The 26,275-nt window shown below is 40.8% G+C and overlaps 1 protein-coding gene across 4 annotated transcripts in view; it reads left to right on the top strand.

Annotated features, from left to right (window-relative positions):
* hspa12a (heat shock protein 12A) overlaps nt 1-26,275 on the top strand; it is a 55,645-nt gene that overhangs the window by 11,367 nt on the left and 18,003 nt on the right. For 2 of the 4 annotated variants that reach the window (XM_062401407.1, XM_062401409.1), the window contains exons 2-6: nt 12,120-12,196; nt 12,593-12,717; nt 22,327-22,513; nt 23,065-23,169; nt 23,504-23,620. In XM_062401407.1, the coding sequence (XP_062257391.1) occupies nt 12,120-12,196; nt 12,593-12,717; nt 22,327-22,513; nt 23,065-23,169; nt 23,504-23,620 (611 nt within the window). Of the gene's footprint in view, nt 1-12,119; nt 12,197-12,589; nt 12,718-22,326; nt 22,514-23,064; nt 23,170-23,503; nt 23,621-26,275 lie in introns of all 4 variants that reach the window. The other 2 variants (XM_062401406.1, XM_062401408.1) reach the window with 1 other exon arrangement.

Below are 26,275 nucleotides of genomic sequence, written 5' to 3'. Positions count from 1 at the left end.
TAATAAACTCATATTTTAAGAAAATGTTTGCAAGAATTAGAATAGTAACAGTATCTGCCCCAAATCAACCACCTGTTCACAAATCTGCTCTATTTTACTATCGCGCACATAAACAAGAAGTCTCTGTTGGAGTCTTGATAAAGAAGTAAGTGTGCAAATTACAGTGGAAACACAAGTAACAAGCTTATACCAAAGTCTGATGAGGTTCTCAAACATACAAGACAAAATACAAACTCACCCCCCTGCACATTTAGTGTCAGCTTAGCTCTGCCTTGGAAACACCTTCTATTTAATATCCAGACTTGACAGAAGTACCAGTTGTCACTAGAAAGCAAATAATACAATTTCCCAAAGAGTCAAAGTTATACTCATACTGCAGGTATGTTATGACCTGTGAGAGAAACTCATTTCTATGGCACAGTTAGACACGTATGAGTTTAATTATCCCAGGATTTTTCAGGGGATTTATCCTCCATGGAAACAATAAAGGTGGTTTTCCATAAAAATTATTTGATATAAAGCTTTTGAATATCCAGTGTTTCCCCCACGTTCACACAGCAGCGGCGCGCCGCCGCTGCTGAAATTTCTCCGCCGCTGCAATAAAAATCCTCCTCCTAATTTTTTTTTTTTTTTTTTTACGTAGCTCCTTTTAGAAAATATACAGCGCGTAACGTCAATTGCGCAGCACGCGGCACATCGTCACGTAACCAACATCAAAGAAGAGGCTACCCTACACGGATGCAAAGTTAAGCCTGAAACATGCTTCTGCGTTTTCACGGGCCCGTAAGCGCAAGAGCCCTTCCGGGTCCCTTACGTGCTTATGTATCCCTCCTTAAGCCTGAAACATGCTTCTGCGTTTTCACGGGCCCGTAAGCGCAAGAGCCCTTCCGGGTCCCTTACGTGCTTATGTATCCCTCCTTACGTGCTGACGGGTGTCGACCCCCTTTTCTAAAATTTACGGCATATTTCCGCAAGCTCACTCAGCCCGCAAGGCTGTGATTGGTCTGCTCTACATCCCTTCTGGAGCTGCATTTCCGGTTTCATGCCCCATAATACCGGCAGAAATCACGGAAGATTTAGAAGAACGAATATGGACCAAATAGAAGAGCACTTGGCAGAAGATATCCGATAGTATGATCACTTGTATAACCTGTCACTGACTGGCGGATTTGTCCGCCAGAAAAAGGCTACGAGGAGCCGCAGTGGCTATGTAAATAAACAATCGACGAAGAAGAAAGAAGGCGTCTCTAAGGTCGTCTCGACAAAAAGCATTACTCCGCCTAGTGTTCTGGCGCGGAATTGCTTTGTAAGACGCGCAACGGTTGGGGAAGCATGAATGAAAACGAGTCTTGCGCCACAGCGGCGTGAAAAGACGCAGACGCAGTCGCAGAAGCATGTTTCAGGCTTTACGTGCTGACAGGTGTCGACCCCCTTTTCTAAAATTTACGGCAAAGCTCCGCAAGCTCACTCAGCCCGCAAGGCTGTGATTGGTCTGCGCTACATCCCTTCTGGAGCTGCATTTCCGGTTTCATGCCCCATAATACCGGCAGAAATCACGGAAGATTTAGAAGAACGAATATGGACTAAAAATAGAAGAGCACTTGGCAGAAGATATCCGATAGTATGATCACTTGTATAACCTGTCACTGACTGGCGGATTTTTCCGCCAGAAAAAGGCTACGAGGAGCCGCAGTGGCTAATTAAATAAACAATCGACGAAGAAGAAAGAAGGCGTCTCTAAGGTCGTCTCGACAAAAAGCATTACTCCGCCTAGTGTTCTGGCGCGGAATTGCTTTGTAAGACGCGCAACGGTTGGGGAAGCATGAATGAAAACGAGTCTTGCGCCACAGCGGCGTGAAAAGACGCAGACGCAGTCGCAGAAGCATGTTTCAGGCTTTAGGCCAATGTATGCTTCTCCGTTTTGACGCACACGGACAGAGAGGACCGCCTTCTCCAACGTGGAACGCCCTCTCCGTGCCTGCCAAGGATAGCCCTTGGCTGTGATTGGTCCGCTAACGCCAGCATTTCGGAATGGAAACTTCAGGCCTAATTATAGTCCTGCGACTGCAACCACGGAAGGCCACGCAGCTGCATCGACGGATCCGTTTTGGTTTATGCTTCCTAAACGTGTTGCGCGTGTTGCAACGCAATTCACCGCCAGAACACTAGGCGGAGTAACTTTTTTTTTCGAAAACAAAACACACAAAGAAGAGACGTCTTCTTCTTCGTCGAATGTTTATTTACATCGCCACTCCGGCTCCTCATAGCTTATTTCTGGCGGACAAATCGGCAGTGACGGGTTATACAAGTGGTCATACTTTCGGATCTCTTCTGCCAAGTGCTCTTCTATTTGGTCCATATTCGTTCTTCTAAATCTTCCGTGATTTCCGCGTATTGTGGGGCATGAAACCGGAAACTAGACTCCGGACAGGATGTAGTAACCCGACCAATCACAAGCCTTGCGGGCTGCGTGAGGCTCGTGTCGTTTTGTCGTATAGTTAGAAAAATTGGCGGACGCACGCAAGCCGCCAGAGGGCTCGAAAGGGGCGTGTTGCGTGTCTTGCGTGCGTGCGTGCGTCCGTGCAACACGAGTATAATTTGGCCTTTCCTGTTCCATTCCCTACATCACAATAAACCAAAATCACAACTACGACTCTATGATTAATGTGACAAGTGTGTTAAGCCAGCGGCGTTGTCTGGCTGACGGTGGCTAGTTAGAGCACTTACGGCATGTGTGTACGGTCACATACTGTTATAATGAACTTTCATAACGTGGCTAGCGGGCTAACCACCATGCTAACTGCGGTGGGAACAGCGCAAAACCCCGCTGACTTTAATCCCACGGCTCATGACACTGTTTCTCAAACACCGTCAGGTTAGAAGCAAACACTTTAGATCGATACTAACTAACGGTAGTAGTTAGTATCGGGTGTCCCTGCTGACTGTGTGTGGAAGCTGGGGGGAAGCTAGCTGCCTCCGTGTAGCTTCAAGCTGTTGCAGCTGTTGAATTAGAAACGCAGTTTGGAAACAAGACCGGGGAACCGCTGCGTTAAGACACGATAACATAAGCATTATGACCCACTAGGTGTCACTTTATTCAGCAAAAACTGTCGCGTCATCAACATCCTTTTTCTGTTAGCTGCCATCGTTCACTGTGTGTGAGGAGCCGGGAGGACGTAAATAAACCAGCTTGGACTTCTTCTATATACCTCATGAGGTAGGCTTCTCTAAGCTCGACTTCAGTTGCGCCACCTACTGTTCTGGCGGTGAATTGTTTTCACAACAAAAAGGCTCGTTGAACTATAAATCAAAAAGGGTCCGTCCGCTCCGTCCGTGTGTGTGTGTGGGTGTTGTCGCTCTTTTTGGGATCACTCATAGCCTTTACAGGAGCTTATATCCAGTCAGGAATTTATAGCCTAGGTATTTTCGGGAACTTTGAAATATGAATCCATACTGTTAGATCCGATGTTGTTCTTTATTGCCATATAAAATACGTTTTCATCGCGTATTTTAGTTAGGGATTTATGCTAATCGCCTGTAAGCATGTGGTCATTAGCATAAATGCAGGGAAAAAACCTAAGGACTTCTTAAAAGATCATGAATAGTTTCTATTATTTATAACTTATATTTATTTTATAATTTTCTCATCACTTTTTGACGCCCAAGACTAAGAAGAAGTGTTTTAAGCAATAACAAGCTTAATCAATTTGCCTAACCCACCACCAAATTCCCCTACAGAAGAGCACTGGAGCTCTTCTTTAAAAAGCCAAGGAGAATTAAATGCTCCCAGGCTGGATGTAGCCTTTGTGGATGAGCAAAAACTACACAGTTCTCCGTCTGTTGTCCTCTTTTGTTGTCTTCTTCTGTTGCCATAAATCGTCAACTTGATCTGCATGTTAGGCAAGTTTGTTCGATAAAAGTACAAATTATTTAATTAAATAAATGTAAAAGGTGACACGTTTGAATTGATTTTGTCATCTGTCTTTATCAGATACACTGATAAGGAAGGGCAGCTGTTTAGCCAGTTCTTGGACCTGATTATATTTGCGTTGTGGCATTTTTTGTTTAAATATTACTATACAAAAATATAAAAATCTGTAAATGAAGACACAAAAGGCAAAGTTACAACACCAATAATCCCATCTACAGTAATACACAGGACTGTTTGAATAGGATTTAAGTGCATATTCTCCTCTCAAAGTGCACCAGATTCATGCATTCCAATGTAAAGGGTAAAAAAAATGTTCATGCCCCCGGACCCCCCTAGAGGGCTCGGGGACCACACCACCGCTGCTGAAAAAAATCCTGCGGGAAACACTGATATCGGCAGGTGACTGGCATCTTCGTTCTATAATATGTTGTCAATCACCCATGGAAATACGTGAGTATTAAATTGTGTGTGTGTGCAGATTTAAGTGCGCCTTAGATGGGACTCAGCTTGTGTGGATTTATGTGTGCGTAGTGGCTGCAGCTGTTATCAGGCTGTTCTCTGCACTGTCTGTCTGGGCTGACAGCCAAGTGGATGCGTCAGCCAGGGGAGAGAGAGGAGAGGGTCTCACCCCCCCCCCCCCTCTCAGCATGAATGAATGGGACCTCAGATGGGCAGAAGAAACAGCCCCTCTCTCCCCAAACTCATTTTGCTGTCGGCCTTATGAATGTGGCTCTTTGATAGTTGATTTTTTTGTGTTTATGCCTCACAGTTTTCTGCAGTGAATTTAATGAGGCTCCTCTTGTGCTATTGTAGGTAACAGTCTGTGCCATGCTTTGTATCTGTCTCTATGTTTCATCAAAGTCTTAGATGCCGCTGTACTCTGAAAAATACCTCTTCTGTCAATCAAGATGTCCTAAGATTCTCTGTAGGTCTTTAAACAAGTTCATGAACATGTTGCATTTTAAATATTCAAACTAGATACAGCATTCAGACTTAATTATAACTTAGTTTGTAGCCGCCAGGCCTTGGGGCAAAATTGTAGTCAACTCGTAGAATGTCCTTTTTATTGGATTTTATTCATTTTCATGAAGAACAGTTCGAGACGTAAAAGGCTCTAGGATACAATGGACAACTAATCAAAAAACACATTGTACATGCAGGCAAATGAGGTACAAATGTTTAGAAAATCCATTTTCCATTTTTCACGTCCCCCATTCTCCATCGCCCAAGCTGGTAAATTCATGTATCCAAGAACTTCTGCATGGGAGGTGTCAAGCTATCTAGTGTTTGTGCAGCTTCCCTGCTTGAAAGGGATTGGTACAGACCATAGGAGGTTTAACTGGGTTCCACTCATGCAATGACCACACCGTTTTCCTTCTTTAACTCCTCTTTACTTTTCTTTTTGTATTTTCACAGGTACAGGTAAGTTGCAGCAGGTAGGTATTGTGGGTACAGTTGTAAGTGGGTTGCAAGTGGTAAACTGCTAGGTATACTGCAAGGTAAAAAACCTTTAAAGAAACCAAAAATAACTACAGTAAATGCAGTGCAGAATGAAATAGTCAATACAAACATGTTTTTCATATATGCATTTAAATACTTATAAATATAAATATATAAATATAAATATTATTAATACTTTTCAATGTCTGAGCATATTTTCATGAATTCTGTTCTAAATATATGAAACCATTTTTAACTGCTTTAAATATCAATTCATTTTTAAATGCACAAATTCATCTTAACTGGGTTTTTTTTTATATATATATAATCACTCATTTGAAATGTAAATATAAATAGATCAATAAAGTCAAATAGAAATAACTTTAGCAGTATTCAGATCATTTCTATCCATCTACAGATCAAAATATAAACCCCATTTGTTTTCAAACAATTTGCAGTCAAACAATCATGTGGTATCAAACACCAAACAATTGTCCACACTTAAACGCACGTTTTAACGTGCGCTACAAGCGATTGCGCAACTTTACAATCCTTACGCTAACAAAATCTTTCTCTTACCGGCCGTTTCTCCAGACTTTTTATGGCTGTACCAGCGCCGCTTTTTCCACGTTTTCTAGCGCAGCTTTGCTGCTGATGGACAGAACGCTGTCTGATTTGTTTGCCCCTGGCGTTTCCTGAAATAGTCTCTCTTCCCCTTTCTGTCCTTACCGGTCAGGTGACGCAATGACGCGGATTTCCCAGGTAACGCTCTGAGGAGGGATTCCCCCAGCTGTCAGTCGGCGCTGCATATTAACCCCTTCATATCCAGCGGGGATTTTCCAAGTTGACTTCACAGTTACATTGACATTTCCAACACAGACACTATTGTCGACATCCATTTGCAGCTGTATGTGTACATACAAAGTGTCGTATAAGGAGAACGATGTTGTCGATCTGTGTTTATAAGATGAGAAAGGAAGTAGGGTTTCTGTCAAGATGCTTTTCTTAACCTGCTTTCAGACATGCACTGAACTCTGCTGTTCCTCTGTATTTCCTCCGGGCGCGTGCATCATGTGTAAGCACAATGTCCGGGATGCTCTGCAGCGATGGCCCTATTAATGCTCGACAGACAATAAGAAAAGACACAGACAATGATGTGGAGGGGGGGTTGTTAAGAGCCGACGCATGTGTCTGTGTGTGTCCTCTTACCAGAAGGTCTGAGGTCCTATCCCAATCATCCCCATCTGCCTGCAAAAGGATCCCTGGGCAAGATACTGAACCCTGAACTGCCTCTGTAACATTTATTTCCACATAGATGCACTGTATGAATGTGTGTGTGAATGGCAACAAAACTGTACCGTAAAGCGCATTGAGTGGTCACTGGTCATCAAGACTAGAGAAGCTCCATATAAAACAGACCATTTTTTCGAATATTTCTGTTATTTGCTCCAAACCTGCTCATTTTACTGCTTTGTCAGAAAAGATGTGGAGTGAGCTTCACTCAGCCAAGATCAATATTATAAATACTGTAATATGAGAGTTTTTTTAACTTACAAGTGACTTTTTACACAGACTTTTTTTCTGGTAACCTTTTTCTCTTGTGTTGTGACAGCTGTTTCCTGGGTCACTGTGGTTGAATTGTTCCTGGTGTTGTTAACTGTTTGTTAAAAACATGTATTGGATTATTATTATTAATCATCAGACAGCCCTCTTTGAAACTGACCTTAGTTCAGCAGATCAAAGCTCACAATAATGTGTGATAAAAAGACTTCCCTTATTCATTGATATACATCTTTTTAAATGTTTTTAGTAGACTATATGGTTTATTTAAGTGTCTGGTCATTGAACTCTTCTGGCTCAGACGTCTGAGTAAGTCTACTGGGGAATAGATGGAATGTGAGGCCAAGAGGAAGTCACTGCTCTTTGAGAGACGAGAGAATAGCAAGAGACTTCACATCCTTTTCAGCTGCATAGTAAACACTGCTATGACGTCATGGGTTCAGCAGACTTTTCAATCAAATAGAAAATGTCCTGTTTTCATTCTGCTCATCCTTCTCAAGCGGTGGACAATGACTCAGAATTCTCTCATCAGTTCTGTTAATGCTCTGTAAAGCAGTTTAAGTGCTACAAGAAATGACTAGACAACAAGAATTCATACATTATCTATACACCTAATCCTTGAGATTCTGGAGCCAGCCCCAGCTTACATTGGGCGAGATGCGTGTTACGTCCTGGTTAGTTTAGCAGCCTATCACAGGGTGGACCACTACTGCTCAGTCTGCTATTACTATTTTTTTTTAGACTCTGACTGCAAGTAAGTAGTTATATAGTGAGATAAGACTGTAGAGCTGCAATTACAGCACTAGACACTGGATCATTTCGTAAACTACAGCCATACTATCCTGCTTAATAAACTCAAGACTGGTTTCTTGTTGCTGTAAAACTTGACCGGGGTCTGTACTGACTCCTTGGGTCCCACTGTGCTGCTCTGCTGTCTGCACAGTCACTGCTGATCCATAGATTTAGAAAAGAACTAAAGCATTTAGATTTTTCTGGATTTTAAGTAAATTTTTTTGATTTATAGAATACTGTGTCAGATGAAAAGATAGGGAATAAGAAAGAAATTAACAACATAAAGCTGAGAAATTCGTTTTTGTTGTAAAATTAGTTGAGGGCTGCTAATGGCTGGCTCAGTGTTCAATTGATGATAAAGACACAAACATATGAACAGTAAGCAAGCAGGGAAGCGGCAGGAGCAAACCAAATGTAGATCCGACAGCCCAATTTGTGTAGTGGCTCATGGGGTAAGAGTCCAGATGGCCACGCCACCATCAGTGTCAGATATTGAAGATTAGACCAAACACGTGTGCATAGCCGTTTACATTATTGGAAGTTACGTGGATGTTGTGTGACATTGTATGATTGTTCCAGTCTTCACATCCCACAGATTTATGACTTTCATATAACCACTACAGTAAATCAATCGGAGTCTGCCTATGTCTCGACTTACACTCAAAAACGTATGTGTTGCCTTTAACTGCACATTGGGGGGGGGTGTTTCATCAACAGAAGTGCTGATGAGTACAACCTCAAGTATTTTGAAATTAAAGAAATTTGAGAAAACAATTCCAAAACTCAAAACACCCTCTGTGAGACTTCAGTAATTTTTTATGTTGCTGTGCGAGCAAAATGATTGGATGAAAATATATGCCACAATATCTAGAACTGTTTCAAATGAAAGTAAGGACAGTAAGTCAAGCAGGAATCATCCCTTTTATTAATAACCCATAGCACTAAATTAACCTGCATCAGTAACTTGCTCACCATGATCAACTGACATGTAGATTTTAGTTCCCTTGTATAATGGTTTCTGGCCTCTATAGAACATACTTTACACATGATCGTCACATCTGTTGATACTTTCTGCACTGATTCAGAAGCAGGATTGAAGGAATCAATGTTGTAGAAACACAGTTGTCGCTCACATACACAACGGCCTGTCTAGAAATCTGGTTATGAAATTTCTTATGGCATGGAGGTACACAAAGTGTGCTAGCAAAATGACAGATAATGGCGCAGCCAAACCTGAGTAATACAGCACTTTAGATATTATTTAGCACAGTAGTAATTACTTTACGTGATGAGATTTTAATGGCCATTGTGGGGAATAAAAACTCCAGGTTGGAAAGGTGATTTAGGGAGTGGGCTGCTGGGGGCAATGGAAAGACGGGCCGGGTGGTGGCTGGATGAAGCCTAGCCACAGGTGGTCTGTAATTCTGCACCATAATTGCCTGGAATAGTGTATTATGGGTCTTCGGACCACTCATCGACTCTGTAGGGGTGGACAAGAAAGAAGGATGAGTGAGGCGGAAAAAACGGATGGATAACATGATGTCCCGTCGCGAGACAATTCTGCCAGACACTTACAATACGTCGAGGGAGTATTGTTATTGTGTGGATTCAAAGAACATTTTCTGTGAACGCTATTAAGCCAAACTAATGAAAATGATGGTCGCAAATGGAGTGATAATCTCCGATTCAATTGAAGAGTGATTGTGCTTTAAAGACAGGTGCAACAGACGTCTTCTGCTCTTTGAATCCACTAGATGTTGTCAATGTGCGGTTCTGGACCAAGAAAGGAGGAATCTTTTCTCCTCTCTGGTATTTACAGGCCAAAAAATCTGTTCTTATGGTTTAGGGGCAGGACCTCTCGGTGATTTGTTCAGCACCTGGTTCTGGGGCACTTATGCTTCTGGTCTGCGTCTCCTTCGATGCAGTGACTGCTAGTTGCAGAAGACTCATTACGAAGCGAGCACAAAGAACATCTGCATCCACTCGACCAGTCAACTTCGATAGGCGCCTGCATTTATTTTCATAGTTGATTAAATCATTGTTCAAACATGTCAAATATTATCTTTTTTCACACTCAGACTTATGAGGACCTGCTGCTTTTCTTTTCTGTAGCAGTTCAGGGGTTAATTCAGGGGTTTTGGACTCATGAACAGGGACCACATCAGGCTGTGGAAAAAAATATTCAGAAATTTTCATAAATAATCAATAAACTTAAACATATTACATTCATATCATACACATATACACACACACGCTCATCACACTGAGAACTGTATCACACACACCAGCGGTAGATATGCACACTAAAACTGAACTGACCTTCAATGTCTGCAACAAGATGCTGCAGATGTTCTATAAGTCTGTTGTGGCGAGCACCATCTTCTTTGCTGTGGTGTCCTGGGGTGCGGGCATCAAGGCTAAGGACGCCAACAAACTGAAAAAACTGATTAGGAAGGCAGAGTCTGTGGTTGGCTCTAAGCTTGTCACCCTGGAGGAGGTGGTGGAGGACAGGATGCTGGCAAAACTGCTGGCAATCATGGACAATCCATCTCACCCCCTCCACAAAACACTGGACAAGCTAAGGAGCAGCTTCAGCCACAGACTCATTCAACCCCGCTGCTCTAAGGAACGATACAGGAAATCGTTCCTCCCAACCGCAATAAGACTGTACAACGCATATACCTCTGTCAGAGCCACCATCACACAACTGCACTAAATATACCTGTCTCAATTCATCACTTTATACAATAATATTGTCTTTTGCACACTCTGTTTACATATTCTTACACTCATAGTATATTATATTATCTATTGTATCGCCAAATACTTATATTTATACCCGTACTATATATCATATATTATATCATACTCTTTATATATTCTTTGCATAGATAAGTCTATATACACATATTTATACATGTGTACATGTTGTTGTTATTATTATTATATTTTACTATTATTATTATTATATATACTGTTGCTGCTATTATTACTATATACTGCTATTATTATATTGGTATAATTACCTTCATATATAAATATATATTATATACTATATATACTGTACTATTTTTATATACTGTCTGACAACAACATTATCATATTATCATATCATCAGTACTTACCATCATCTGCCACTGCACCTTATCTACACATTTATCTTGTGTTTCTGTTTTTATTGTTTCTACCGCAATATTTTATATTTTATTTTATTTTATTTTATTTTATTTTATTTTATTTTATTTTATTTTATTTTATTTTATTCAAATGTACCGGCTGCTATGACAACTTAATTTCCCTTCGGGGATGAATAAAGTAATCTATCTATCTATCTATCGATCTGAGGGGCGAACACATTGTGATCAAAACAAATGAGCTGTATACAACAAACCACAACAGGCTTTCAACCATAGTTCATAGTTATCTGTGGTTTATGTGTGCAGATCCCAGCTCTGTTCAAATGGGATTGTCTGCAGCCGCCTACTGACTTCTGGTCAATCTGGTGAACCTTTGACCTTTGCCTCTTCTCTTTGTAGCGTCAACAATGTTCACACTCGCTGTCTCTGAATTCAGGGGCTGTATCCTTCAGAGGACGTGGTCTTAGCAGCCTGTGAAGGAGGTGGTGTTTGGGTACAGGTAGACCGAATCCTCCGAAGGACACTGAACCTTAAGCTGCTTCAAGGCATGCACTGAACTCTGAAGATTTTCCGCCCTTTCTCTGGAGGATGTGCATGTGTGAACGCAAATGTCCCAGTGAGAGCCTCTGGATTATCTCCGCCTGCCCCCTGAATATAAAGATCCCAGATCCCGCAAGCCTGTGGAGGGGGGGTTGTTAACGTGTATCAGAGGCAAGAATGAAAAAAAGAAAACAAACAAAGATCATACTGGTGTGTTTTGCCAAAAAATCCTTTATGCTGAATTAATGCGGATTTGCTGCTGTTGTGAATGCGTCTGTGCACAGAACCTCCAGCTGCCCTGAGCATGTGTGAAAAGCAAACTGGGTAAAGTCCGGACCACATGCTTCAGGCGGCGAAAGATCCACTCGATGGAGCCTTTATTTCTTGGGGAAGGAACGACACATTTACTGGCTTCATTTGAAGGATCAGATGGGACAGTCTTGTCGGCCACTGTGGTGCAATTGGTCTTCAAATTCAGCCTATGAAGGAGGCAGCTCTTATTTGAGACACAGACTGTCTCTCTTTTCTGCTGGTTCTGCCGAATTTTTAACTGACCTACAAAGAGTGATCTATATCTACAATCATATCTACAATCTGCAAGCATTGCTTTTCAAGCTCAAAAACCTTTCTGAGCTTAATTTGAGCCCCCATAATGAACCTTAACAAATAAAAAGTGCGGTGCTTAACTGAGACATGCATATTTTTGTCTTTCTCTACAGATACCATGGCTAATCCTTCCCCAGCAAAGAGCATGGGCGACCCTGGAATCACTCCACTGTCTCCTACACACACTCAGGTGACTTAGCTCTCTCGTATACACACACTCGTACTTTTCTGTATCTGTTGTGCTCTCTTTGTCTATAATAAAGTGCAGTATATGTGTTCTCTGCTGATATTTGTCGTCCATGTTATTTCTGTGCTGCTGTGTAGTTATATTTCTGTGTTTAGCTGTATAACGCCGACGATTCTCAGTCACCCAGGTCATAGCGTCTTCAAATTTCAGTTTTACATGTGCACATGCAACTGAACTTGCTTGTGTTTCCTGAAACTCTGAATCCATTGTTGTTCTTCTGTGCTCACTTTTGTTGCGGCTCTGATTGTGAATTGGTTTGTTACAACTCAAATTCATTGGTGTGTGTCTGTGTTTTGTGAATCTCGCCACTAACCCTGTCACATTGTCTCTGTACAGCAGAACGACACCGACCAGGTTCAGACACAGCTCTCCTTTGTGGTGGTGGTTGCCATTGACTTTGGCACCACATCCAGCGGTTATGCTTACGCATTCACCAAGGAGCCAGAGTGCATTCACACCATGAGGTAAGGCTGCACTGCAATGCAGATGCTCAGAGTCAACACAGTGTTATGCTGCTCACATATGCAGAATACAAATATCCAGGATATTATTTTAATATTTCAAAAAAAAAACATAAAAAATAAAATATAACAGTAACCTGCTCAAATGAAAAGGCATTAGATTTATTATTAACTAACCTAAATAAACAGTTTGCTGCTGGTTTGAAGGTAAGATACTGAAGGAAAAATCTGGATAAATGGGGGCAAGTGGAAAAATTTGTCAAATTCTTCTCAACTTCGACCTCTCGGTTAACATTTATTTGAATTGACTATGGTCACAAGTGAAGTGGATGAGATAGCCTCATGTTTCAACCAATAGGGCATCAGCTATGTCAATTTATACATGGTAGTAGTGTGGAAAGTGCAAAAAACAGACTAAGTTACTCTTAAAATGTTCTTTCTCAAGTCTCTTCATTGGATGAAAATGTACTAGACATGCCTTACCCAACATGAAAGTGAACTTTGACCCAAGCCGTACTGACCTTTGTGGCCCAACCAATCACTGTTGACCTCAGTTCGAACAATCTATAAAGTAATCAGACAACTGCTGTTTCTGATTTTCCGGAACTGTACAGAATTGAATTGGCCTTGTGTCAAATATGACATGATGGATGTATTTATGATAAAATGGCACCTGGAGTTTCGCAAACAGAGTGGACTCAGGCTGCCCCTGGTGCACATGGTTATAGCTACATGTGCAGTATTGTAAATTATGCATTATATATAAATTATATTTACGGCAAAACACACGTATGGAACTAAAGTTTCTTCAAAGAAGTATCAATCAATCAATCAAATCAATCAAATTTTATTTGTATAGCCCATATTCACAAATTACAATTCATCTCATAGGGCTTTAACAGGGTGTGACATCCTCTGTCCTTAACCCTCAGCAAGAGTAAGGAAAAACTACAAAAAACCCTTTTAACAGGGTAAAAATATGTAGAAACCTCAGAGAGAGCCACATGTGAGGGATCCCTCTCCCAGGACGGACAGAAGTGCAATAGATGCCACGTGCAGGAGAACATCATCAATAATCAAAGTCTCTAGCAGCATTGATGAAGCACAGTCCATGCTCAGCAACCATCTAGACCACGATCCACCATCCAGACCAGACGCCACTTCAGTCCTCAGTCACCGTCCACCGCCGCCCACCAGGAGGACCCATCACAAGCCACCACTGCGGTCCTGGTCCACCGCCCGTGCCCAATGCCAACGCGACACAGGGTCCGCCACCAGCACCACGATCAGCCCACATGACTCAGAATCCGCCACACTGGATCCAACACCGCGACCCCCGGTGCGCGATCCACAAACCGTAATCCATGGTGCGGCCACAGAGGCCCTGGATCTGCGGGTGATAAAGCAAAGGGATTCCGGGGAAGGGGGATAGGGATGGAGAAGAGGAAGGAGAAGCTGGAAAGAGAAGCTCCGTGTGTCATGTGTTAGAGCGCACTAATTAGCTCTAACTATAAGCTTTATCAAAAAGAAAGGTTTTGAGCCTACTTTTAAACGAACAGATGGTGACTGCCTCCCGAACTGAAAGTGGTAGATTATTCCACAGCCGAGGGGCTTGATGGCTAAAAGCTCTGGCTCCTACTCTACTTTTGGAGAATTTAGGGACGACAAGTAGGCTTGAATTCTGGGAGCGGAGTGCTCTAGTGGGTTTATAAGGTATTAACAGCTCTTTAAGGTATAAAGGCGCTATATTATTAAGGGCCTTGAAGGTGAGGAGGAGAATTTTAAATTCTATTCTAGATTTAACTGGAAGCCAGTGTAGCGATGCTAATATTGGAGAAATGTGCTCTCTTCTCTTTGTTCTCGTCAGGACACGTGCTGCAGCATTTTGGACAAGCTGTAGAGTCTTTAACGACTTCCTGCTGGAGCCTGATAATAATGAATTACAATAGTCCAGTCTCGATGTAACAAAGGCGTGGACTAGTTTTTCTGCATCTTTTTGTGAAAGGACATGTCTAATTTTTGAAATATTACGCAAGTGGAAAAAAGTCCTAGAAATTTGTTTTAAGTGACTATTAAAGGATAAATCAGGATCGAAGATCACTCCCAAGTTCCTGACTGTTTCATTGGAAGCAAGGGCAATGTCGTCTAGCGCAGCTATATCATTAGATAATGCATCTCTAAGGTGTTTGGGGCCAAGTATTATAACCTCTGTTTTGTCTGAGTTTAATAAGAGAAAATTGCGGGTCATCCAGGTTTTTATGTCCTTGAGACATGTTCGAAGTTTAGTTAATTGATTACTTTGTTCAGGTTTTATTGACAAATATAACTGGGTGTCATCCGCATAGCAGTGGAAATTTATCGAGTGTGTCCTGATAATGTTTCCTAGTGGAAGCATATATAATGAGAATAAAATTGGGCCGAGCACAGAGCCCTGTGGAACACCATGATTAACTTTGGTGCGCACAGATGACTCATCATTAATTTGCACAAATTGGGAGCGATCAGAAAAATACGATTTAAACCAGTTAAGGGCGGTTCCATTAATGTTAATTAACTGTTTTAGTCTTTGTAATAAAATTTGATGGTCAATTGTGTCGAATGCTGCACTGAGATCTAACAGAACGAGGACAGACACAAGTCCCTGATCTGAGGCTATTAAAAGGTCATTAGTGACTTTTGCCAAGGCTGTCTCTGTACTGTGATTGGCTCTAAACCCCGATTGAAAGTCTTCATATATATTATTTTCCTGGAGAAACTCACACAGCTGATTGGCTACCACTTTTTCTAAGATTTTAGAAATGAAGGAGAGGTTAGATATTGGTCTGTAATTGGCTAAAACCTCTGGGTCTAGGGTGGGTTTTTTGAGTAGGGGTTTGATGACAGCTATTTTAAAAGACTGTGGTACATAACCTGATGATAATGACAGATTGATAATGTTAAGTAACGAACTATCAATTAGGGGCAGAATGTCTTTAAGTAAGTTGGTAGGAATGGGATCTAAGATACAGGTTGTTGGTTTAGAACCTGAGATTAATTTGGTAAACTGATCACGGGTGATCAGAGAGAAGCTGTCTAAGTAATGGGTAGGATTCTCAGCCGTTTCTGAGATCTCTGTTGTTGGGAGGGTATTAGTGCCAATTGAGGGCAGGAGATGGTTGATTTTATTTCTAATAGTTTGAATTTTATCATTAAAAAAGGTCATAAAGATATTGCTATTTAGGGATGGAGGAATACTGGGTTCGGTGGAGGTGTGACTCTCTGTCAGCCTGGCTACAGTGCAGAAGAGAAACCTGGGGTTATTTTTATTCTCTTCTATTAGTTTTGAATAGTAGGCGGCTCTTACTTTGTGGAGAGCCTTTTTATATTCTTTAACACTATTCTTCCAGTCTATGAGGTTTTCAACATTGTTGCTGGAGCGCCACTTCCTTTCTAGTTTTCTTGATAATTGTTTTAACTCATTTGTCTGGGAATTATACCACGGAGCTAATTTACTATGTTTGACATTGTTCTTTTTTAGAGGCGCTATTGAGTCTAATGTTAATCGTAATGAGTCTGCAGAGCTATCGACGAGGTGGTCGATCTCAATGGAGCTCAGGGTTTTAAAGAATTTGTTGTTTATATCTACTGCTAATACGGGTTTAAATGTAATTGGGATTATTTCCTTAAATTTAGCTACAGCACTATCAGGTAGACATCTAGAAAATGAATTTTTTATTAGTGGCATATATTCAGTTATTGAAAAATCAAAGGTTATTAAATTATGGTCTGATAGAACTGGATTGCGCGGAAGTACTGTTAAATTTTCAATTGCGACACCGTACGATAATACAAGGTCAAGTGTGTGGTTACCACAATGAGTAGGTTTGTGCACACACTGACTGAAACCAATAGAGTCTAGTATTGAAATAAATGCTACGCTAAGGCAATCTTTATTATTATCAACATGAATATTAAAGTCACCAACAATAATAATTTTATCGGTCTTTAGGACTAAGTTTGATAAAAACTCAGGGAATTCCTTTAAAAATTCAGTATAAGCCCTGGGAGCACGGTAAACTACGGCAAATATGATTGGCTGTTGGTGGTTCCTTGATTGGCGTGGAAGACTAAGAACCAGACATTCAAATGACTTGTAGCTGAGTTTAGGTTTAGGATTAATTGATAGACTGGAGTTAAAAATAGCAGCAACTCCACCTCCTCGCCCAATTTCTCTAGGAACCTGTGAATTGATATGACTGGGGGGAGTAGATTCATTTAGACTGACATAATCATCAGGATGCAGCCACGTCTCAGTGAGGGACAATAAATCTATGTTGTAATCAGAGACTATTTCATTAACTAAAAGAGCCTTTTTTTCCAGTGATCTAATGTTTAAAAGACCACATTTAAAAGTCTGGGTTTCCTGTATTGTTTCAGAGGTTGTTTTAATTTGTATTAAATTTTTGTGTGGAGTTCTCGTTCTATTATTGTTTAATTTCAATAATTTAATCGGACGGTGAACAGACACAATCTCTATGGGGTTTTGTGACTGATCCAGAGGGAGCGCAGAGAAGTGTTTAGCACTGCAGCTCTGCTTCCTGGTCCCAACTATGGGTTGTCATGTTATAGACTTAGTAATATTCCTAGATAAGAGAGCTGCTCCATCCCAAGTGGGATGAACGCCGTCTCTCCTAACAAGACCAGGTTTTCTCAAAAAAGTTAGCCAATTATCTATAAAGCCCACGCCGTTTACAGGACACCACCTCGACAGCCAGCGGTTAAAAGACAACATGCGGCTAAACATGTCATCACCTGTTGTGTTAGGGAGCGGGCCAGAGAAAACTACTGTGTCCGACATCGTTTTAGCAAAAGCACACACCGACTCAACATTCAATTTAGTGACCTCCGACATACGAAGCCGGGAGTCGTTGCTGCCGACGTGAATTACGATTTTATTGTATTTACCTTTTTTAGATTTAGCCATTAACTTAAGTTTAGATTCGATGTCGCCGGCTCTGGCCCCTGGGATACAATTAACTATGGTCGCTGGTGTCGCTAACCTGACGTTTCTCAGAACCGAGTCGCCAATAATCAGAGTTTGTTTATCAGCGGGTGCCTCGCTGAGTGGAGAGAATCTATTTGAAACGTGAGCTGGTGGCTCTTTAATCAAGGGCTTTCTAAGTCTAGCACTATGCCCCCTCTGGAACGTCACCCATCTGCCCTGGGCTCCCGGCTGCACGGGACTAGTCTGGGGACTGCTCGTTAAGGCTAAGCTACGTGCTAAGCTAGGTGGCTCCGCGGCTAGCGGGAGCCGGCTAACTACAGCTAACGGAGTTTCTAAGCTGCTGAGCCGAGCTTCTAAGTCGCTAAGCCTCGCCTCCATCGCTATCAACACACTACATTTATTACATGTACCACTACTGTTAAGGGAGGCAGAGGAGTAGGTAAACATTAGACACTCGGAGCAAGAGAGAGCAGTAGAGCAACAGGGAGAGAGAGAAGACATCGCTGCTATATAGCTACGAAGGTGAGCTCAGACAGAACACAGAATCACTAAGCACGATAGAATAAGCGTTGGTATGTGCGAGTGTTTAACTACAGACCGGTGATTTTAGCCGTAGTGCTACAGGGAAACAGTTGTGTTTAGCAGCGGAGCTAATTCGCAGAGCGACCACCACCAGTGGCAAGAAAACAGGAAAATCTGTTTTCTTGCCACTGGTAACAATTATTTGTTTTAAAACACACATTATGCAATTTAATTAACAGCTTTAAATATACTGTCTGATGAGTGTCAAGTCTTCTTGTTGTTAACAGAATCATTTACGTAATCCAACCATTGTGGTCTATTTGGAGCTGTGGTGTTAAGGTTCTGTAAATAACCCTAGCAACAAAGCTCCAACATAGAAAGAGGTCCATCCGAGATTTGATAACCTATTTGTACAAATAAGGTCAACACAATAATATCTGTAAAAAAAAATTTGTTCAGTATTGTAACTTAGATGAAGAGCATAGACAAAGTTTTACGTAAATAGAGAAGATTCCAATCGGTTCACTTAGGTATAGTAGCCTCTGTCATTGTTACAGCTGTTTGATGTTGACTAAGTAGTGCCTCCATGACTGACTGAGCACAGTTTGAACTGTCAACATCCAGGTCAGCTCTTAATTACCTGCTCCCAGTCCAATCATCTCCTACAGCACAGTCCTTAGCTCAAACAGTAATTTTGCAAATTTTTCTACATACAAAATTGTACATTTGAAGAAACCTTTCTTGGATATAAATGTGGTTTGTTGATAAATCATGTCAATATGGTTAAAAATTAGTATCATAACAAAACATGCATTATTTTTGATTTGCATGGAAGAAGTGGGTTGATCGTCTACTGTCTTTAGTCTTTAGGGTAGGGGAAAGCGGGGTAATGTGAGACATTTTTTACATTTGCTCCCCTCTAGGCGAGTTAAAATGATATATCAGTAAATGTACACATTTCCCATTAATTCAGGATGTTTCCTAGCAAGGGAAATGATCAGAATGTCTTCAGGACATAGGGCAGTGAAAATATGATTGTTTTTTAAAAAGTGGTCTTGTTTCTCACTTTACCCATAAGCGGGGGACCAGATAAATCACGGCACTTAACTGTAGCAAGGCCATGGAACTGGTCAGCTAGTCGTTTCAAGTGTTTGGCAAGCTCCTCCTCCATTTCATCTGTGAATATTCTCTTTGCCTCAGCTACTGCACCCCAGGCTACTGATTTTACTTCCCCTTTCTCTTTTTTCTTTATGAATCTTTTGAGGGTTGTCTTATCAATATTTCTATCCCTTCCAGCTTTTCTTAAGGACTTCTTTCCTTGCATGACCTCAGCGGCTGCACTCTCCATCTCTGCGAGTGGTATTTGGCTCCAGGTTGTCTTCCTGGTGGAGTTTCTTGGCATGATGGCTTTTCTACAATGTTTATGACATTAAAAAGAATACATATATAATGTAATCTAACACTAAAATATGTTTAAGACTAAACTTAACTTGTGCCTCATGTCTCACTTACCCACCAGCATTTGTTCTACCTGAATCAATTTGTTTTGACACAACAGTTGATTAAGTTCAAAGCAAGACAATTTACTTTTACCTGCAATAAACACATTTTTGTGAAAAACATCTTTACCACAGCACCAGCACCAACTTCTCCATCATGGCAAGAGGGGAATGGGAGGGGCTTGAAAACATAATGGTCACATGACCACAAATGTGTTCCGTTGCCTAGATACAGGGGGTGTCTCACATTACCCGATGTCTCACATTACCCTGCTCTCCACTACTCCCGATATGTTACACTAAGAGGCATTAGTCCAGCCCTGAAAGTCCTGCGACCCCTCAGGTCAACTCTGTGGTCCTAAGTGCCAGGCTCCACAGGGGTTAACAGCTTCCATCCCATCACAGGCTGACAGGTGTTTAAGTTGACCAGTTTATGCGTGACGCTTCACATTCCTGGCATTGCTGTTTAAAGCTGCTCCACTAGTTTTGAGTGTGCTCAAATCAATGTGTGTCCTTAAATCCTTTAATCTACTCATTCACATCCAGGAGGGCAGAGTAATGATCATATTTGAATTACTGTTATTATTGCTTTTTATAGCACAGTTAAAACATATTTTTTAAGTCAACCCTAATCCTAATCTTATTTAATTATTGAAAGACTCTCAAACAGACCTTGAGCTTTTCTCTGACATCTGTGTCCTCCGCTTTGACAGTGCATATGTTAAAACTTGCATATGTCATGAGCATCAGTAACATGACCTTGAACCAGGTTCTTCAAACAAATCATTTGGTCTGCGGAATTTCTCTGGAACTGACAGATTCCCTCTCTGAACCAATCTTCACTAACTGTATGTTTGTCACCAGGGCAACAGAATGCATGGTTTCCTTTGTAACTAGTGTGTTTACTAACACGTCAAGATCAGCGACTTTCCCTGTGTATGACTCCACATTTTTTAGATAAATCCTAAACTCAATCCTCACAATGGGCTCCTCCACCCTAACACCTGTGAACATCAATCCAATGTCTATCTTAACTCTTTACAACACTTTTTTCATTATTATTGATTAATTATTCAGTAGTTGCAAAGAAAACAGACAATCAACTGATCGTGGTGTGGAAGTTACTGTACTTTACCAAATGACCAGTCACCTAACCAAATAGGGGTTTGAAGTCATTGTTAAGTACTGACCTAACCATCAGTATTGTAACAGCAGTGATCTGATTGGTTTAAATGTTTAGTATTAGAGAACTCAAGAGGAATTGTGGTGTGTCTCACAATCCCTGGAGAGCAGAGCTGGATTTTTGCCTGAAAAAACTCAGACCATAAAAACGTGTCTTTGGGCGGGCGTTGTCTCAACTGTCATTAACTCTAACAATCAGATAAAATGGTTTAAATACTTTCACTCAGTCCTACTAGATTTGCAGTGAAAACAGATCCACATCTTCCAGATTGTTTGGTTACTTGAGAACATTCTGTGCTGAACTCTGTACTGAAACACAGCCTGGACACAGGATTTTTTAGCAGGGGATTCTTGAATAGCTTCATCAGAGAGCTGGGGGTGTTTCTGGTGTAGAGACATTCCTCGCCCTGCAGACTGAACATTACCCAGCTCTCCTCACACAAATGGAGCTGGAGCCTTACTGCTCAGGACCGGAACGATCGCACACAGAGATGCAGCTTCCAAATATTCTCACAGTAAAATGCTTTCATTATTGATAGGCCAGCACCAGTCTGTGCTCGCTTGAATGATTTGGAGCAGACTATTCAGGATGATTTGAGGCCAGGCTCCAGTAATCTACTCTCCAGTCTAAATAGCACGGTCTGGCTTATGTTCTGACTTTAAAGACAAACCTGGCATTATAATTGTCATAACATAATACAGAATATACCTACATGAATCCTACAAAACACACATTGAGCCAACAATTGTCAGAATCAGAACAATTGTTGGAAAAAAATCTCCACATGATGATTTTAGAATGGAATTAGATGAAATTCCATTATTCTTACCAGCTAAAGACGGTTCCATCCTTTTCTCCCATATTTCCAAAATTAGTGGCTCCTCACACCAGGTACTCCTAGTCTGGTGGCCACTGTAATCCCATCACTTCTCCCAAGGAGCAGAGGCAACTCCAATAATAGCTGCCCTCCATTTGTCCAGAAATACTGTGGGAGCACAATTAACCTAGAAGAGTTCAGATAGATTTTCTCACAGTATATAATGACGTATAATAACCTCATCTCTGTATTGTATCTATCGTGCACATTTTTGCATACACTCTAGCCTGTAAAAGATGCAACTGATGAAAGTATGTTTGAATAGTGCTTAACATGGGAAATTAATAACTTTAATTATTTAACATTCCCACATGTCTAGATATGATGACTACAAAAGCAGAAATCGTGGATTCTACATGTGTTGATAACTGACTTGCCTTCTCTTAGGCCAAGGGCCAATATGAGGGGGCATCACAGTCATGAACCGGACCTGGATCTATAACTGATAAATCATTGAGAATTAAATTAAATTGTTGCAGCTTTTATACTTAATTGCCAGCTAAAGCTCACTTCTGTCTGTTCTCTTTTATTTGAATACCTTTTTTAGACGTTGGGAAGGCGGAGACCCTGGTGTGTCCAATCAGAAGACTCCAACCACAATCCTGCTGACTCCAGACAGGAAGTTCCACAGTTTTGGCTATGCTGCTCGCGACTTCTACCATGACCTTGACCCCAGCGAGTCAAAACAATGGCTCTACCTAGAAAAATTCAAAATGAAGCTCCACACCACTGCTGTAAGGACACCAACATACACACTGTTAACACAGATAATAAACGCATCACAGTTCTGCTGCTTATTCTACTAGCATGTATGCAAAGTAGCATTGCTGACTCACTCCTTCCGCAGCACTCAATGATCGTCCCACCTCAGCTGATGAGAAATATTGTGTTGCAGCTTTGTCAGTCTGAAATGATACTTCAGCACTTCGCTGACTCTTTCCTTTTTCTTGTCATTGGGAGGCATTTCTGCCACTAGCTGTCGACCCAATGTCCTTTACTTCCCACAATTCAGTGCTGAACATGATCTGCTGTTACCATCAGCAGTGTGCTGTGTTCAATAAGACTCACAGCATTATGAGAACACCATTTTAGCCTGTTGGTTGGTTTTGCTGGTTTGTCATTAACTCTCAGGGCAATCCGAGTTTTCATCCAACCATAATCAACATGTTATAGTACTAATAATTGCAGAAACACTTACATTTGTCCTTTTTGAAAAAATAGCATATATCTTATCTTATCAATATTACTGAAAGATCTAATTTATATGTTTTATTTCTGCAACCAGAATCTGTCCACTGAAACAGACCTCCATGCAGCCAACGGGAAGCGAGTGAAAGCTCTGGATATCTTTGCATATGCATTGGCCTTCTTCAAGGAGCAAGCACTAAAGGTAACAGACATCTCTCAGCACTACATTTTCTGCTGTATTGCATATGAAATATGTTTTATTTTCTGGTTGATATTCTTTAAACTACTCTGTAAAATATTTTAGCTGACATAATTAGACAGTTTTAATTTAGCTCAGTAAAATATGTCATCTGACTAGAGCAGGTTGTGCCATTTTGAACTTCTCATCAAATATTGATAGCACTGACAAATCTTTCACACTGACCTAGTAATTACATATTCTGACTCTAAAATCACTTTAATAAAATACAGTGTCACTATATCCATGCCAGTGAGTTGTGTATTAAAGGGAGTGTGTTGGAATGTTCATCCTACAGGAGCTGAGTGACCAGACAGGTGGTGACTTTGACAACAACGATGTGAGATGGGTGATCACAGTTCCTGCCATTTGGAAAATGCCGGCGAAGCAGTTCATGAGGGAAGCTGCCTATAAGGTAGGCTGAGTAGCTCCAGTCAAATGATTTCACTACATCCAGTTTGCACCTGTGGTTTGCAGTCATGCTCCTCATCAAGCAATCAGAATGGCTCAGATGAACAAGAAAATCTAGTTTAGCCTTCCTAATTTTCAACTGTAGTCCCTGGGCAGACGTGAAAATAGCTACAAAGGACAAATACAATGCTGTTGCAGCTGATGAGCCGTTACAGCTACACAGCTATTTTGGTATTGTTGTGTTGGTGTTCTGACTTGGTTCATATGGTTTTTATGTCTGTGTTTGGGATAGTTTTAAGTTGAGTTAAGTTTACTGATAAATGCATCCACCATGATTATGAGGTGTGGTGTCTGATCGGGTCTAGTCACTGTTCATGTTGAGGTGTTCACATTCATGTTTAATAAACCATCTGGCTTACTGTTGTGCTGTGCTGTGGACGCAAGTTAAGAATTTAAGGAAATATTTTGACTGAAGTTATTTATTCCATCGTAGACTCACCATAATAAATTAACTTTAAATGAACGAGATGTAGCACAGTCTCTGATGGATTTTGGCAGACTGTAAATGTGTGAGCTTCTCTAATTTAGAAGGCTGACTAGCCAAAGTTCGTCCTCCTCATTGGCGTTATACAATCCCCTCTTACCAATGACCTAGATAAAAGCACCAAGAGTAGGAGGAGCCACTCTGTGAAGAACCTTGTACACAAGACAAGAGTCTGATAATTTTTCAGCTCAGTAAATTATGTTTTCTCAAGCAATAACAATGGTGGTGTTTATTTGGCTTCCTTTCAAGCACATTGATGACATGATTGACTGTACATGATTTAAACAGATGAAGAAGAATTGCATTGACTGCAGAGACAGAGGACTTCCTCATTTGACTGTCCAGTTACTGCAGAAAACCGTAACTGGACAGTCTCATAGCAAACATTGAAATGTCCAAAGTTATTGTTGTTCCCCCTACACACACACATACACACACCCCTTACACACACCGAATTACAAAAGTTAAAACAAAAGCAGTCATGTTGTAGCCTCTGGTAACAATGACTTTGGTGGTTGTGTGTTACATTTATTTTTGCAGTCTTGTGCAAGGAGAGTCCCTGCCAGTAGGAATTTTAAATCTTGAACGTATGAGTCTCTAAGGACCATCAGTGTATGTGGTCACTGGGTGTGGCTGCCTGCAGTGGAGAAGTGGCCTGAGGAAGAGAGACAGAGGAAAGCTGTGTGTGTGTGAGAGTGTGTGTATGAGAGAGAGATAGTGATGTCAATTTTTTTAGGCAGGAGACTGGTGAACTCGGCTGCGTTTTTTTAAATTATAAACCGGCAAGATTCATAATAATAATTGCTGATATGTAGGAAATTATCTCTGATGAAGTACTAACATGACTAAGGACTTTTTGCAGATTCATCGCATTCAAGTACTGACATTAATAATAAGCTATATAAGCTATATAATCAATAGACAACCCATGGCATTTAAAGTTAAAGTTAAACGTTAAAGTAGCTTTATTGTCAATTTCTTAACATGTTCAGAACATACAAGGAATCGATACGACGTTTCCCACTCTCCCACAGTGAAACATATAAAGTGCACAGGCACAACAGATAACACAAGACATTTCCTAATACTAAGTAAACATACAGAATTGTTTAAGTACAGCAGCATAAGGTTCTCTAAAAGTGTTACAGTGTGTCATGGCCTCACTGACACCACTGTATGCATGTGTGGTCTGTCAAATGTTCACTGATAAATATCTTTGGCAATTGACAGGAAAGCTTCACATTTAAACCGGATGGTTACCTTTTATTTATATATTTAGCGTAAATCAAGACTCACACAGAGGAGCAGAACTCTCCTCCTATCAAGGGCCATAAAACATTATTATTACAGCCTCTGAGGATCATACTCAATTGAAAATCAATATCACTAACTTCTCTAGTGTGATGACTGGATCTGCCTCTCTTTGGAGAAACATCTTGTGGCAGATGATGATGATGATGATGATGATGCTACTTACAGCTGATTTTAGCAAAACCAATTAGCTCAAACTAATTCTCACCTCTGGTAGTGCTATGCAAGGCTTACAGAGACAGTAACTCTGCCCTCCTTTCAAATTCTGAAGTAATCACACAGACAAACATGTGCTGTTGGCTGGTGTTTGTTATATTTGTTGATTCATGTCTGTCAGTGCTTTTTCATTATCTTCTTCTACATCAATAATCTGCTGATGGAGAGTAAGGTGGGAAGAGATGTGACACCATATTGATGATGGGCTGGTGAAACGCTACATGGTCCCATAAAGTAATACATTTGTGTTTTAACATAAATTCAGCAGTATTTACAAGTATAGACTTCTGTTGTGCAGGCTGAAGAGTTTACAAAAATGTACATTATCAATATTAACATCCAAACAAGCAGAAACCAAATACTTTGGCTGGGCGATATGATAAAAATACTCTTTTTTCATATCAATCGATATCGATATATATCTTGATATAAATCAAACAACTTCTTTGACATTTATGTGTATATATTTATAATGTTCGTCTTATGTACAAAGGTTTTTCTTATGAACAAACCCGATTTTTACTTGCTCCTACAATCACCCTGTGCCACTTCACTTTACTTAGATAATTTCATACAAACCACTACAGT

Source organism: Platichthys flesus, chromosome 12, assembly GCF_949316205.1.
Source record: "Platichthys flesus chromosome 12, fPlaFle2.1, whole genome shotgun sequence".
In the NCBI taxonomy this organism is placed as follows: domain Eukaryota; kingdom Metazoa; phylum Chordata; class Actinopteri; order Pleuronectiformes; family Pleuronectidae; genus Platichthys; species Platichthys flesus.
Note: the sequence above shows the minus strand (reverse complement) of the source record. Positions and strands in the feature narration are given on the sequence as shown.